The sequence below is a fragment of the Catharus ustulatus genome, chromosome Z (genome assembly GCF_009819885.2).
Source record: "Catharus ustulatus isolate bCatUst1 chromosome Z, bCatUst1.pri.v2, whole genome shotgun sequence".
NCBI lineage: Eukaryota > Metazoa > Chordata > Aves > Passeriformes > Turdidae > Catharus > Catharus ustulatus.
The window spans coordinates 44139776-44154437 of NC_046262.2; the positions used below are offsets into that span (position 1 = coordinate 44139776).

The 14662-nt window shown below is 41.1% G+C and overlaps 1 protein-coding gene across 1 annotated transcript in view; it reads right to left on the reverse strand.

The window, feature by feature from the left end:
* Positions 1 to 2952: 2952 nt before the first annotated feature.
* The window catches only part of ROR2 (receptor tyrosine kinase like orphan receptor 2), a 152309-nt gene continuing 140599 nt past the window's right edge, over positions 2953 to 14662 (reverse strand). The window contains exons 6-9 of the mRNA XM_033086343.1: positions 12403 to 12717; positions 9783 to 10028; positions 7982 to 8184; positions 2953 to 6323 (exon numbers count right to left, since the gene is read on the reverse strand). Of these exons, the coding sequence (XP_032942234.1) occupies positions 4881 to 6323; positions 7982 to 8184; positions 9783 to 10028; positions 12403 to 12717 (2207 nt within the window). The 3' untranslated portion in view covers positions 2953 to 4880. The remainder of the gene's footprint in view (positions 6324 to 7981; positions 8185 to 9782; positions 10029 to 12402; positions 12718 to 14662) is intronic.

Sequence of the window (14662 nt, forward strand, 5' to 3'; positions counted from 1 at the left end):
GTGCTCCGTGGGTGCTGCTACAGGATTCCTCACACACAGCTTGTCCTGTGGGTCTGCTCCTGTCACAGCCCGAAGTGCTGTGGCTGAGTGGAAGCAGTGCCCATAAGCGCTTCACACCAGGAGAAACTGGATTTGGATTCAGAGCTGCAGAAGATCACAGGCAGCCTTGGGACAACAGCAGATCATGCAAGCGTGTTCGTACATTTCATTTGACCCCAAACATGGAGATGTTGCCTTATAGTACAGCATATTTTTTCTTGTAAAATTGGGCATGTGTGCACACAAACCCAATATGCAGAGGTTGCCTTCTCTTTGGTGTCACAAAGCAAGCCAGGTGGCCCAGTCTTCTGCAGTGGCAACCCAGTGCTACGAGCCCCCACTGTGTATGTTTTAAGGAGAAATTGTTACAGAATCCAAACACTACAACTTTACAACACCAATCGTAGCACAAGCCAGGAGCAGTAGGAGCAAAAGGTTTTTACAGTATTTTTCTGGAAAGGAAATCCTGCTGAACCAATTCTCCTATATTTTATCACAGTAGACACAGTACATTTTGGTCTAGAGAAAGATCTGACTGACCCAGGTATTATAAACTTGGTCTGTCTTGCCAAGTGAACACATTTCGTATTGCTTAACAGTCCTTGGATTGTTTAGAATTCATACTGATGATTGAAGGAGACCAAAACTTGTCATAGCCGGAATCTGTGCAAAACAAAGATTATACAAGGTTTCTTTAGAAAATCAAGGAATAAAATTCAGTTTTCTGGGAAGGTGAAACTAAAAATTCATACACCAAGCCATGCCACTGTGCTGTATGCTTCTACTATTCTAATATCAGTTTTCCATTGTTTGAGCAAATCCCCAATGATTTGTCATGGATTCTACTAATATATATAGATTAATTTACAGAACAGGAAACACACATCGTAGTCCCTTACAATATTAATTTAGTCCCTCTCCTCAAAAAGAAGATGGTTTTGCCAGTTGATTTTTTCTTCATATTTTGAGTAACTGAAATGCTATTTTGGAGAACAGTTTACATTAGCATTTGCCAGTCTAGAAACAGAATTACTTTCTACGCATGGTGAAACTATGACTTAGGGTTTATTTGAAGATACTACTCTCCACAAAACTGGATGTTTCTGCTTCTTACATCTGTTCTGTCAAACACCTCAAGGTCTGACATCTTTTGAGAGTGGTCCAACTCAGCAAATGTTCCTGAGCTCTCTCCCAGAAAGCATCAGATGTTTTTGCTTCATTCGCACATAGCTGAAGTGAGGGGACTCCTCTGAACAAAAAAGCCAGTGATATCTGATTAACTCCTTAGACAATAAGTGAGAAAAAAATCAAATTGATGTCTCTAATAAAAATCTGAGGTACTGTTACAATGAAGTAAATTCCCTATGACTCACTATGTTCACAGCCATGAAGCAAAGGATCCTTACCTCAGCAGGGAGCTTATTCCTCTGGATGAGTCTTTAGGGAAATCACTAGATGAAACTAAGAGTCGTGACATTTATACGAAGGAATGAAACAGCCAATTAAGGTTTGTAATAATGTCTGTTTATATTTGGCATTGTGGGTGTATCCCGTTTTTATACAGCTGCCTATATTGCACTCTTTACAGCTTTGTCTTCCCTATAGTCTCAATTGGAAAAACAGAATAACAGATCCCGCAGTAATGCAATTCTTGAACAATATCAGAACAGGAGTCAAACTGAAGTTAGTGACACATCTATAGTCAGTTTTCTCATTCAGACTAGGAACTATTACTCAGCTTTCTGGTCGTGTGATTGCAAATCCATTCTCTATCTACCCTATATGCTTTTATGAAGAGGGACCTTCCTGCCTCACCAGGGGACTGCTGTGGACAGTGTCAATGCCCAATCCACTTTTTCTAATGTCAGACCCAGTTTTCTTATGGAAAGTATAGAGACAGAGCAGGGTACTAGAGGCAAGAGAAAACTTTTTAAGCAACCTTAGTCTTCTCAAAAACACCTTGCCCTTACTGGGCATCCAGACATGTATTTGCTGCAAGAAAAGCTTTTCTGCCCTCAAGAAAAATTCCAGCTTTGCTAGACCCGCCAGGAAGAAGTACCATTGCAAGCCCAAATGAGCAACATTGTGCTGGTTTTATTTGGACCCAGCTGCAACCGTTCCCTTACTTATTGCCACCTTACAACTTTGTCCCATCCACTTACCTCCTCATCCCTTCCCTGGTCTCCCTTGGCCTTGCTTCCAAGTCTCGAGGAGGAAAGGTACACACTGACACCGGCCGGGACTGTGCAGTAGATGTCACAAGCAGAGCAGTCTAGGAAATTGCAGAACAAGAAACTACTGCCCATCCATATGACTTAGAGTAGCCACTAACACTGTGGTAGTGGTTCTTGTGCAGTGGTGCTCACCTGAATTGCAGAGGAGGTGTTTGCATGTCATCATAGCTCCAATCTTGGCAGCTCAGATGAGCCCACCCACACCAACAGAGGGGGAATACCCCTGTCCAGTACTGTGTGTATTACCAAGGCTGGCCTAGAAAATTATGTATTGCTCCTAGGCCATCACTTTGAGAGCATATCCACATTAAGTGGGGATGGGAAAATCAGTATAGAAATCTGACCTTTTTTTTTTCTCTGTAGTGAATTTATGAGGTTTAAAGAAGAGAATTAGGAGTTTCCCAAACTGTATTCAAAGTACACAAAGTCATAATGCTCTTCCACTTCTAGAAACAGGCTGAACGTCGGGCAGTGCTGTACAGAAGCTTCCACTGTCTGCCATTCATTTGCCTACTTATGTTCACTCTCACTGACAAATGTGTGATGTAATTGAACCATTTGCTCTCTACTTACTCTGAAGAAAGTTAGAAAAGTAACAAAGAAAGACAATGTAGTTATTTAATAGAATTCATTTATCTGAGATAAGGAAACCTAGAAAAAACCAGGAGCTTCACGTAAATAAATTTCATCCTTTTTTCTTTTTTATTTATCCTTTATTTAGTACAAGCACCCAAAGCTGCATTATATTAACACAAGTAATAAAGCTTTCATATTTTATTCCTACCAGTGCATTTCCAAGTCCAGGTGAAATGCCAGAAATAAGTATGCTGCCATACCTTGAACACAGGGTGTAGATCACAATGATACATGACTTACAAGTGAATCCCAATGGAATAAAAAAAAAAGTTGTAGTTTAAGTGTGAAACCTGCAACTTAAGCAATTGAGGCCATTTCTATTTCCACAAAGTACCATAAAAACAACAGTGGCTGTAGGATAACATGCTTCATCATACTTTTTGCATCACTTTATTGAATACTCCATGTTGGATGTAGAACTTATAGCTACAGTGTGTGTTGGCTACAATGCTACAATGAGAATGTGTACCACTTGGATTACAGAAAGGGGTCATGAAATGTATGGACCTGTCTGCATGTTTAACAAAATGAAACAACAATACCATAAAACTGCACCACATGTGAATATTGTAAATGGTTAAGTTATAAAGTCATTCATTCAAAAATCCAAATATTACAATGAAAAAAATGCATATAAAATGTAGTAAAACATAAATTACATTTAAAGGTCTGTACATGATTCATCCTGCAAATAGAAGCACAAAAACAGCACCTTGTACATTATTGCTTGTTTTGGTCTTCTAAGGTTCAAAGATCATTTTTACTAAAACGTTGGGAAAAAAACATAATTTCATATGCAATCCAGCAGTAACTGTGGTAAATCAAGTAAGTCTATAACCCCGCACAAAACCCAACACTTTTACAATGTAGGAACACACATGTGCAGCTTTTTTCTATACTTGATAACCAATTAAAGTTGGATTTATTAAGTTAGTGCACACCTATAATATCCCCTACAATATCCCCATTTTTGGTTAACAGTGTATTAAGGCTGTTTGCTGTTGAAAAAACACAGCAGAGAAGGAATACTTTCATCTACAAATGCAGTCAGTTGATCTCATTGGGAAGCTTCTGTCAGTCATTCACCCAAAGTGATGAAAGAAAACCATCCTTTCTCCTCTCATGTTATTCCACCAGCTGTTGTGGATACTCTAGCTCTATGTGAGTTCAAAGTCATTTGGATAAATTCACGGTAGAAAATTCCATCAAAGGCTATTTAACAGGAAAAAAAATCCACTTCTGTCTTGGGAAAACTCTAAGCCACAAATTGCTGGAGGCTGGGGCAATACCCTGGGAAATTTCTGCAAGGGAAATTGCCCTTGAAGACTATCCCTCATCAGGCATCATCAATGGTCTTTCAAGACATGCTACTGGGCTGCTACTGACCCGTGGTATTACTCAGCACAGTCAATTTTATGTTGTTTCCCCCTTTTCTTGTTATTGTGATACAAACACAGAACATTATTCTCAAATTAATTTTTCAGACTCAAAAAGCAAACAATCTTGTGTCCATTATGTCGAAGAGATAAATACTACAAACTAAGTTGTCCATCACATCCAGGGCACTTCTTTATGCTTAGAGCAATTCTGCAACCATAGCTGGATTCCTTTTTGTGTTATTGGTTTAAGCATAATTCACTAACATTACACTCATATATCGTGATATACATGATGTGCAATGCTACTCTGCAATATGTTGCACAGCAACAGTACATATTTGAAAAGCAACTTCTCTCAAAAACTTTAGGACAGTAAAAAAGATTAAACCCAGCAAGTCTATACCACCATATTTCAAAAATCTGCTGGTGCAATGGTCATTAAACCTGGTATGTCATTACTGCTGCACTTTGAAATGGATGTTGCCTTTTTTTAGTTTTGTTTCTTTGAGTCAGATCAATCTATTAAGCCTAAGGATCTATTGTGTCCATGCATGGAAGCAATGTGTAATTCTTAGCAATGAGGCCAAATTCCTTAGGTTTCCGACTGAATTTCTGCTTCATCCATCTGAAGTGTGTCATTATCACCAAGCAATTCTGTTTCAGGCACAGAGCCCTCTTCTTCCTCCTCCTCCTGGACAGGGTTCTGGGCAATATCTTCCGTTCCATTGTGTGTGTCATCCGTGCCTTCTGACAGCAGAGCAGCCCTGTCAGCCACCGACGCGTTGGAAGGTGCTGTTGTCACATAGCCTGTGCTGGTAGACCCGCTCCCACTGTGGTGAGAGCCTGGTTTGGGAATGATCTGGGGAGGTATTTGCTGAGGAGCCATTTGCATTGGAATTTGGACGGGATAAAAATTTGGCAAGTAGGCACCATAGGCAGGCATTGGCTGGTAACCATTGACTGGAATGTAGAGCTGAGGAGGGGGGACCATCGGTCTCATCTGGCCTTTCATTTGTATGAACTGAGGTTGAGGGAAGGCTGGAGTTTTCTGCTTTGGTCCAATGTATCTAGCATTGCTGACATTGCTAACAGGGCTTGTGCTGAGAGAACTTGTTTGTGTGGTGTTGCTTGCCCCAGAAGTTTGCGCTGAGCTGTTGTAATTAGAAAGGTTCCCCCACGTTCTTAGTCTGTTATGTATATCTTTAAATCTTGGTCTTCTGTTGGGAAATTCATTCCAACACTCCAACATCAAAGTGTATATCCATGTGGGGCAGTCATCGGGACATGGCAAAACTTGTCGGTTCCTGATCATCTCAATGACATCCTGGTTGGAATAACCACAGTATGGCTGCAGGCCATAGCTGAAAACTTCCCACAATACAACTCCGTATGACCATATATCCGAATCGATAGAAAACTTGCCGTACATAATAGCCTCAGGGGACATCCACCGGATAGGAAGAAGGGAATTTCCCATCAGTTTGTAGTAATCAGCAGCATAAACTTCTCTGAAAAGGCCCAAATCAGATATTTTAACGTTCAGTTTATCGAACACCAGTATATTTCTAGTGGCCAAGTCCTTGTGGACAACATGGTGGCTAGAAAGATACTCCATTCCTGCAGCTATCTGAGTCACAATGTGAAAAAAGTCTGCTGGTTCCAGAGTGGATTTCACTGTCTTGTCATCATCAGTGCTGCCAACATCTGAGTGGGGAGATCTCATCACCAAGAACTCATGGAGATCACTCTGGGAACAATAACTAAATATCATACTTATAGGTTGCTCCTTTGTCACTATTCCTAGCAAACAAACTATGTTTGGGTGCTGTAATCGTGATCTCATCATTGCCTCATGTTTAAATTCTTCCCGAAGAGCCAGTTCTGCTTTGTCTTTAAGTGTCTTAATGGCAACGGCTTGTGCCTGTTCACCTGGTGCTGTACCAAAGAGATGCCCCTTGTAGACTTTGCCAAATCTCTCCTCTCCTAGCTCCTCCATAAATCGCACAGTGGACAGATTAATTTCTTTAAGCTTAGCCTGAAATGAAGAAAAGACAGTCAGTAAAAAATCCCAATGTTTTTTGAACAAAAGGATCTCTTTTTAAGGAAAGTCTCCCAGTAGTTACGTCTCCAAATGGAAGATAAACCAGGCCAAAAGGACTTTTCTGGTTTTTTGTGTATTCACATCAGTATATTGATTACACAGTTAACCTTGAAATGAGTTACACTATTATCAGAAGTATAAATGGAATTATACTGCAGGATAATGGATACCATCATTTTTATAAAGAAGCGACCATACTTCCTGCAAGCTAAATTAATATTGGGTTCAGAGTAAATCTGGCAAGCAACGACATCTATTGACTGCATCTGTGCTTTCCCTGCAAACCAGCCCCAAGCTGCCCAGCAGAAGTCTGTCAGAAAAGCAAGGAGGCTGAGGAGATGACCATCTCAGAGTGAACTGAAACGTCCTTTGCAGCAGAAGGAGGAACAAAACCTCTCTCTTTCAGTTCTGCAGTACCAGAAAATGCACTTTCTTCTCTGTTGCACTAGAGAAATGGCCCCAGCCCATGGGCAAAAGTGTACAGTACCCCTGCTGTGGAACCTTGAGTTAGCTTCAATAAAGAGAAGGGTGGAAGCGGAGAAGAAAGGAGAAGGAGAGTACCAGAGAATTTCTCTTTGGTACTTGAAGGAAAAGGTAGCAAGCCCAAGAGGAGGAAAGCCCCAGAGCCTTCCTCCTGCATTTGGAAAGCAAGGGAGTTTGCAATGGTGATGTAATGAGTCTGTCCTGACCAGCATGGGATGGAGAAGTCCCTGACCAAGTGAGGTGCAGCTGGCACAGCTTCACATACACGGCACCACTGCATGAGGGAGCAGGGCAGGTTGGGCAGATATTTTAGCAGGTGTTTTGGGAATAATCTCTGATTTTAGTGTCCAACAGCCTGTAGACTGGGCTTGCAAATTCCCTTTAAATATTCAGATTAACACACAAAATCATCGCAATTAGTTACAATAGGTAATACTAATCAAATACTCTACAGTTTCCCAAACAGATGTTGCCAACTTCCAAAGTAAGCATTGTTTATTAGAGCTTGTGTCTTGTAAATGCTATGATTAAAACTTCAACATTAGTTCTGAACAGGATTTTAGTGCGGAGACCAGTTAGCTGACCCAGAAAATCCTGTGCAGGAGCTGACATATGTAGACATAAGTTCAAAGCTCTTTTCCTTTTTACATCCTTTGTGACACACAGCCTTGGGAACATGTTGCATGCCATCTCAGCTCTCAACTTACTTATGGATCAGAACACCAGAGGTCTTGAGTTGAAGGATTAGAACAAAAAAATCCACTCTGCATCATGCTTTAAACAGGCTGTGTCATTACCAGGAGCAAAAATGAGCTGCAGGCTGAAGACTGGATCAGAAATAACACTTTTCCAGTCACTCAGACAACAGGCAGAATGATGATTGATGGGTAAGGACAAATGCCATTAAATACTGTGTACTGAAAGCTGTTGTCCAACGTCAGGATTTCTAGATAAACCTACAAAGTGCAAGACCTGGTTTTCCCAGTGTAGATGGCTTGCACAGCAGGAAAATCAGGTCCCCAACAACAATTTGAACACAGAACAACCTGAGGTGCTGAAAATCATGACACTTGAAAATATGTGGGCCCGACAAATCATGTAAGAAATACCTGTTTGTGTTGATTAATGAGAGGCATTTCCATATCTTGGCTGGGAGATACCATCAGCTGGCGGCGCTGTGGTGTAGCAGCAGATGCCTTCTGCTTGTTTCTGCACACACAGACCAGGAAGAAAAGGCAGGCTATCACCAAAGGGATGGCTATGCTGGGAACAAGGATGTAGAGGATTCCCATTTTGCTGTTGTCACGTGGACCTGTCAAGCACAGAAATCCTCATTGCTTACAATAAGTATTTTTAAGCTATTTGATTGTAACACAAATGATTATCAATATTATATTTTAAACCAAAATTAAATTATACTCTGAAAACAGAAGCCACATCACCCTCTCCCCCTTCTTTGTAATTTTCCACTACATACTTCAAACAAGCTTGAATGGACATAGCAAGTATGAAGATAAACTAGGAGCTGCACATTTAATGTGTGGGCTGTAATAGCATGTGATTAATTTTACTTTATTTTTGAGATTTCCAGTAGAGGAAACTGCAGAACACAGACCAAGGTATCATTGCATTATCCTGTTCAGGGTATAAAACACAAGTGAGTAGTCTCTATCACAATATATAAGCCAGTGAACTCAATGTGACCCAGCACAAAAATGCAGTCTGACTCACTCTCATAGATTCAGCCATTTCATCAACATTTGGCCCATCCTTTACCTCTACTGGTGCTACTTCTGCTCAGAATAAAATAAGTTTCACTTCTCCTTGGTAGAGATATTATTTGTTCTTTACTTAACAGAATTGCAGAGCTTTTATGTTAGAGTGAGACAGACATGAAAGAGCCATCAGTACACTTATCTCTGGAACCTTCCTAAAATACATTTTCACTTGATAGTTGGAGACTTTAGGAAAACATAATGACATCCAAAATGTTCACTGGAACTGCCTGGGATGTGTTCGCTAACCTGTGGTTTTGCTATTTGTGGCAGCTGCTTTCACCACAACCACATCCCAGCGTTATCTTTGCCCTACGGTACAGGCAATGTAGAAATTTATTATAAATGTCAAATCATGTTACTGCAAAAAAGTGAAGTAACAAAAAAAGTAATATTATTTCTGAGCAGTTTTAGAGATCTATGTAATCCACTTTTATGGCTTCCACATTGTATCTGTATCTTGCTTCAGGAAACATACTTTTCTTCCTAATGAAGCACAGAATTAACTGTCCTATCCAAAGACACTCATATTCAAAGACCATTAACAATGTGTGAAGTCTGTAACAATACAGGGAAAATGGGCAGAACAGTTCTAATCTGTGAGAGCTTTACTTTTTATTTTCGCAAACAGTTGTGCTGTACAGAGCACTAGCAGGTAGTGTAAGACTTCTGATAAGATCGTCTGCTTTAAGCACTTCAAATAGCTCCATTTCTGCACTTGAAACCTTTCTTTCCAAGCAGGTATGGTGCTATATCTCCCTCTATAGGATCTGCAAATCCTTGCTGCCTGCAAGATGTCATGTAGAGCAAGAGCATGTACCCTCGAGCAGCACGAGCAAACCAAACACATGTGATTTGCATGTGCAATCTGTCATTTGACAGATAAAAACTGCAGCATCATCATTAATTATTACCTCAGACTGTCTCCAGTACATATTTTAAAAGTGTCACAATATCTCATAAACTCTGACCTCCAGAAAACATTAAAAAATTACAATACAAAACAAAGTTGCTGCAAGTTAAACATTTAGAAGTATCATCCTCCTAAATGAATTCTGCTTGTAATAACAAGGAACATTCAAAATTACACAGGATTCAGAACAGTAGTAGGAGAAAAAAGAAAGAGAATACATACTACAAGAAGGTATGTCACACAGTTCCATGCGTACGTTTTTATTCTTTGTAAAACACCAGGGACCATCCATTTGACCTCCAGGATTTCGACAATACGCATGTCCTCCACCTAGTTCTGGAAACTGTGTGCTTGTCAGATCATGGTTGTGGGGACTCTGTGAGTCCCACAGTTGGCAAGTGTGGCCAGACTTGGTAACACTGACAGTCCCTCTGTAGTCAGCTCCAGAGCCATTGTAGCATTGATGATCTAAAACACAGGGTTTGGGGAAACGTGAGAAAAATCAAAACAATCAAGGGACACCATGACCAAAACAGCTGAAGTCTACAGAACATGTATGCAAACAAGTACAGTAATTTCACAATTATAAGCTGCATCATTTTGACTAAAATTTTGCTCCCAACATGGAAATGAGGCTTATACTCAGGAGTGGCCAATATATGAAAAAAGTTTGTAAATTTCCAAACCCGAAAGTGCCAGCCAGGGTGCTGAGCCGAGCACCTGCCAGTAAAACCCGGGATTGCGTGATTGTTACAAATTGGTTACTCTGTTGCGTGGTAGGTGGAGGCGGGCTCCGTGCCGGCAGTGCGGCGGGGGGAGGCGGAGGAGCTCCCTCCTGCTGGCCCTGTGGCCAGGGGGGAAGGCAGGGGGGTCTGTGCCTGCCTCCCACCAGCGCCGCAGGAGCGGGCAGGCTCTGTCCCTACCTGCCACTGCGGGGCAGCACCGGGCCAGGGAGAGCGAGCCCGGTGGCAGTGGCAGCGGCGGCCAGCCCCGAGTGGCCACACCAAGTGGCAGCGCCGTGCTGGGCCACCTGGCCCTGTCGGCAGCCCTGAGCGGGCCGAGCCCACCCGGCCCCCGAGCTGAGCCAGTAAACCCCTTGATTCCGCGATTCTGTTACTACTTGGCAACTTTGTTGCACACGGGTCCTCGCTGCAAACGACAGTGCGATTTATAGTCCAGTGCGTCTTATATATGGACAAAGACCTAAAGGTTGCCTACACCCAGAGCTGCGGATTATAATCAGGTGCAGCTTGTAATTGTGAAATTACTGTACTTAAATTTAGGTACCCAAGATTTAATGACAGCTGTTCATTCTGAAATTTCTGTGTATATCTGTGTATCTGTATTTTTGCACTCAGTTATTTCTAGATTCTCTCCAGGAATGTCTCAGTTCTATGGTACAAACACGAGTATTCACAATTCTGAATTCAAATTGAGACTAAGAAGCATGTATGGACCTTTAGATACAGAACATGATAAGCTAAAGTAAATGAGAGATATGAATTTCTCTTCAGGAAAAGTCCTCAGACTTCAAAAATGAAAACTTCTATTTCTCATAATCTTCCCATCTTCTTCACACTGCTCACTTGCTGTAGAAACCAGTGCTGTATTTTTTAATGCCTCATGCCTCATTTTCCTTATTTACATCTTTAGAAAGAAAGGAGTCAAGATCTTCATCTCTTTAAAAGCATCATTTCCATATCTGCTGGACCTATATCTTTATTCTTTGTTTTGCTGCTATGTTCTCTTCATACTTTGTGAGTGCTTGTCTTCTATATGCAATATCTGAGCTGAATCATGCATTTTCCTCAACATTACCTTCTCCATTTTTCTGTTCTCCCCTCTCCAGCCGTCATGAATCCAGCTCTCTCAAACCCCACAAATTCTGAAGTTGCAGTTGTTTCACCAACGGCAGCACCACTGGCTCTGAGAATCATGGACAACTTTCACCAGACTTTTTATTGTTTTTGTTCTCATGCCTTTAGCTTGGTATTTCTTCCCTGATTTGTGTCTGCTATTGTATTCTCAGTTACCTCTGCTTCTCAGCTACATTACATTATTTACAGAAAAGCACAGAGCTAGTCTTTCATGTCCAACATTATGCTGTGGTTCCTGTTTCTAACTGTGGATTCAGACAATGGATAGTCAGAATAATCTCATCACACTTTGAACTTTAAATATCTTTGGTCTCTTTGAGTTTTCTTATTGAAACAGTGCAGGGGGTTGTGATTAATTGCTATGAAATAGACTAGTCAGACAGACTGTCTGTGTATAATTAGTGACAACGGAACAGCCTTTCTACTTATGGATGTAAATATAAATTCATGGAAGCAAGATCAAGGCTTTCATCCATCCCATGTAGGTAAAGAAAGAAAATTGCACCCCATGTTTAATTTACAGGGTTAATATTTGTGTGTGTTTCCATATAGAAAGAATGAACACTAGGCAGTTCATTTCCTGACAGATCTTCCTAGTGAAGCTTCAACAAACTATGCGAAATTTATCAATAGGTAAACAAAATTCTTAAACAGGTGTATGGGGAGGCTCGCCCAAAAAGGCCAGGACTGAGCCACAGGTGGAGGCAACACTCTGTAAATCAGCCTTTTATAGCTCATGGTGGTTGATATAACACTCTCTGGTACTTACAGCATCCTTTAGGTTTCCTATCATCCTAATTATACCTCACAACAGTGCAAGATTAGGTTCAGTATTAACAAGATAAAAATGAGTAGTTCAGCACTTTCTTTAGAAAAAGAATGGCTGATAAATTATTGTCTCTCAGAGTCAATCTGAGGAAGCAACAAGCTGTGCTTTCTCCCAGTGATGGAATACCCAGACTTACATTGGCTCAGCCTCTCCACAGGGATCCCAATCCTTATGCAGTTGGCAGCCTCCAAGGTGTCCGGGCGCGGGAGGTCCTCGCATTTAGGCAACTGCAGCTGCATCAGGATGAGGGGGTTTGACCTGGCAATGTTGTACTCCTGCCTACAGAGATCATTCTCCAGAACTTCACACTCATCCCGGCACAGCTCCCGCGGCTTGGGGGTCCGAGAGCGCTCGTCACACAGGGGGAACACGAAGTGGCAGAAGGAAGGAATCGCAAACTGCGAGCACTGGTCAGACAAATGCGTTGAGGTGCCAATCATGGTAAACGCAGCTGCAAAGGAGCAAAAGTAGTGACTAGTGTTGGTGCACAGCATGAGAAAAAACCTTCATTTTCATGTCATTTGCCTTTAACACCTTTATTCTTTCCTTGGGGAGTGAAAACCACTGTGCAATAGGTAAATGAGGTAAATTCTGCTGTAAAGAGCATTGACAAATGCAGGAAGAAAACACAGCATTCCAGTGTCCTTCTGACATCTGCACAGAGCTTGTAGGCCTCACTTCCCAGAAATTAACCTACATGATTACCATTGCTCAGACTACAGGCAACCAGCTAACTTTAACTTGAAAGGATCGAGATACGCCTGCCAGGACACTGGTATGTATTTCCAAAGTTCCTACTTACATAAAATCTGAGCAAGGATCACCTAACTTCTTACTCCTCTAGACATTTTAATAAATAAGTCTTTTTCAAGTCTTGTCAGGCCAAAAGAAGTGTATCACTGATATCTATGGATACATGGCTTATAAGACATGAGAAGCCTAACAGGCAGCAGCTTTGGGGCAAATTAATGTAAACAGTCTCAGCATGCTGATCACATTAAGATGAATGTCATAATGAGTTAGGAATGTAATTCTCCCCTTCAGCTCTCAGCACCTACACACTAACATTTAGCTCTAAGTTTTCTTGCACATTGCAAAGGAAAGACAAATGTGTATGTGCATCGTGTCTGGTGCTGAATCAACCTTTAAAAGTAGGAATGCTCACTCCCCCAGTAAAGCATCATTTATGAGTGAGACTTGCTAGACTGCACGTTCCACCAAGTCACACCGTAAAAAGAGAGGAAATGTCATTCAGCAGTCTGTTTACCACCTACAAATAAATTCTTTTTCTCTTGTCCGGCTCTCTCCTTTCAATCATCAATTTCCTGTGGACACATGGTGCCATGTCTCTCAGGGAGTCTCTGAGCACCAAACATGCAACAAGCAGATACAAATTTAGCCTTTTAGGTTGTTTACACCTTTGCTTATTTTCATTCAGAAATATTAATGCAGGAATATAACCATTTATCTGTTATGTTGGGAACACTGCATGCAAGCAGACCATCAGGCCTCAAAAGATCATTTTAACATATGCTTGTCACAAAGACTAAAAGGGAAAAATAGATACTGAAGAACTGAAGTAGTCATTCTTAGTTGTTTGAAACTCCCCACTAAGTTTTGTGAAGACACTGCGTTACAGAATTTAGATCATGACGAGAGAAGAGGGCACAGCTTACAATGATATCTCTACTTTGATGGAAGGTGCAGAAGTCAGAAGTATTGTGTGGCAGCATCTAGGGAGTTTATATTTAACATTTTTAACAGATGGCATACTGCACAGTAGAGACATTGCTAGCCAGACATATTCATGGGTGAGGCATCAGTTCTGTGCACTATTCACTGTTGGCCTTCCAGTCTTCCAAGTCATACCTAAAGTTTTTCTCGAGAAATGTCATTCTTCTTTTAACCAAAGGTTGTTATTCTCACCCAATCACATGGCCAGGACCACACAGCACAAGGAGCCATGGAGATAAAAAAATATGTATTTCTCTCAACAGTACAGTAGGGAAATGAAAATCAAAATGAAAATTCCCCACAGATGTAACCTTTCTAAATGCTCCTGGTGTTGGACAGTAGATGTCCTCACTTACCATGCACACTGGAACATACACTTACTGCTAAAATTGCATTTAGGAGGTATCAGCAAAACTATCAGCAAAACTTCAGCAGCAATTATTCAGGTGTTGTTTTTCCTTCACCTAGTCAGCAACTGCAATTTCAAAAATACCCTCTCATTTGGGTATAGAGCACCTGGTCTTACAATATTTGCTTTATATAGAACATGACTTACAAGAACCAGTAATGCTATGAAATCCTCAGAGTATTTTTCCATAAGATGTTTGGTATGACCTTCAATAGTTTGAAAATGCTGTATTGTTAACACTGTCATTACTGCC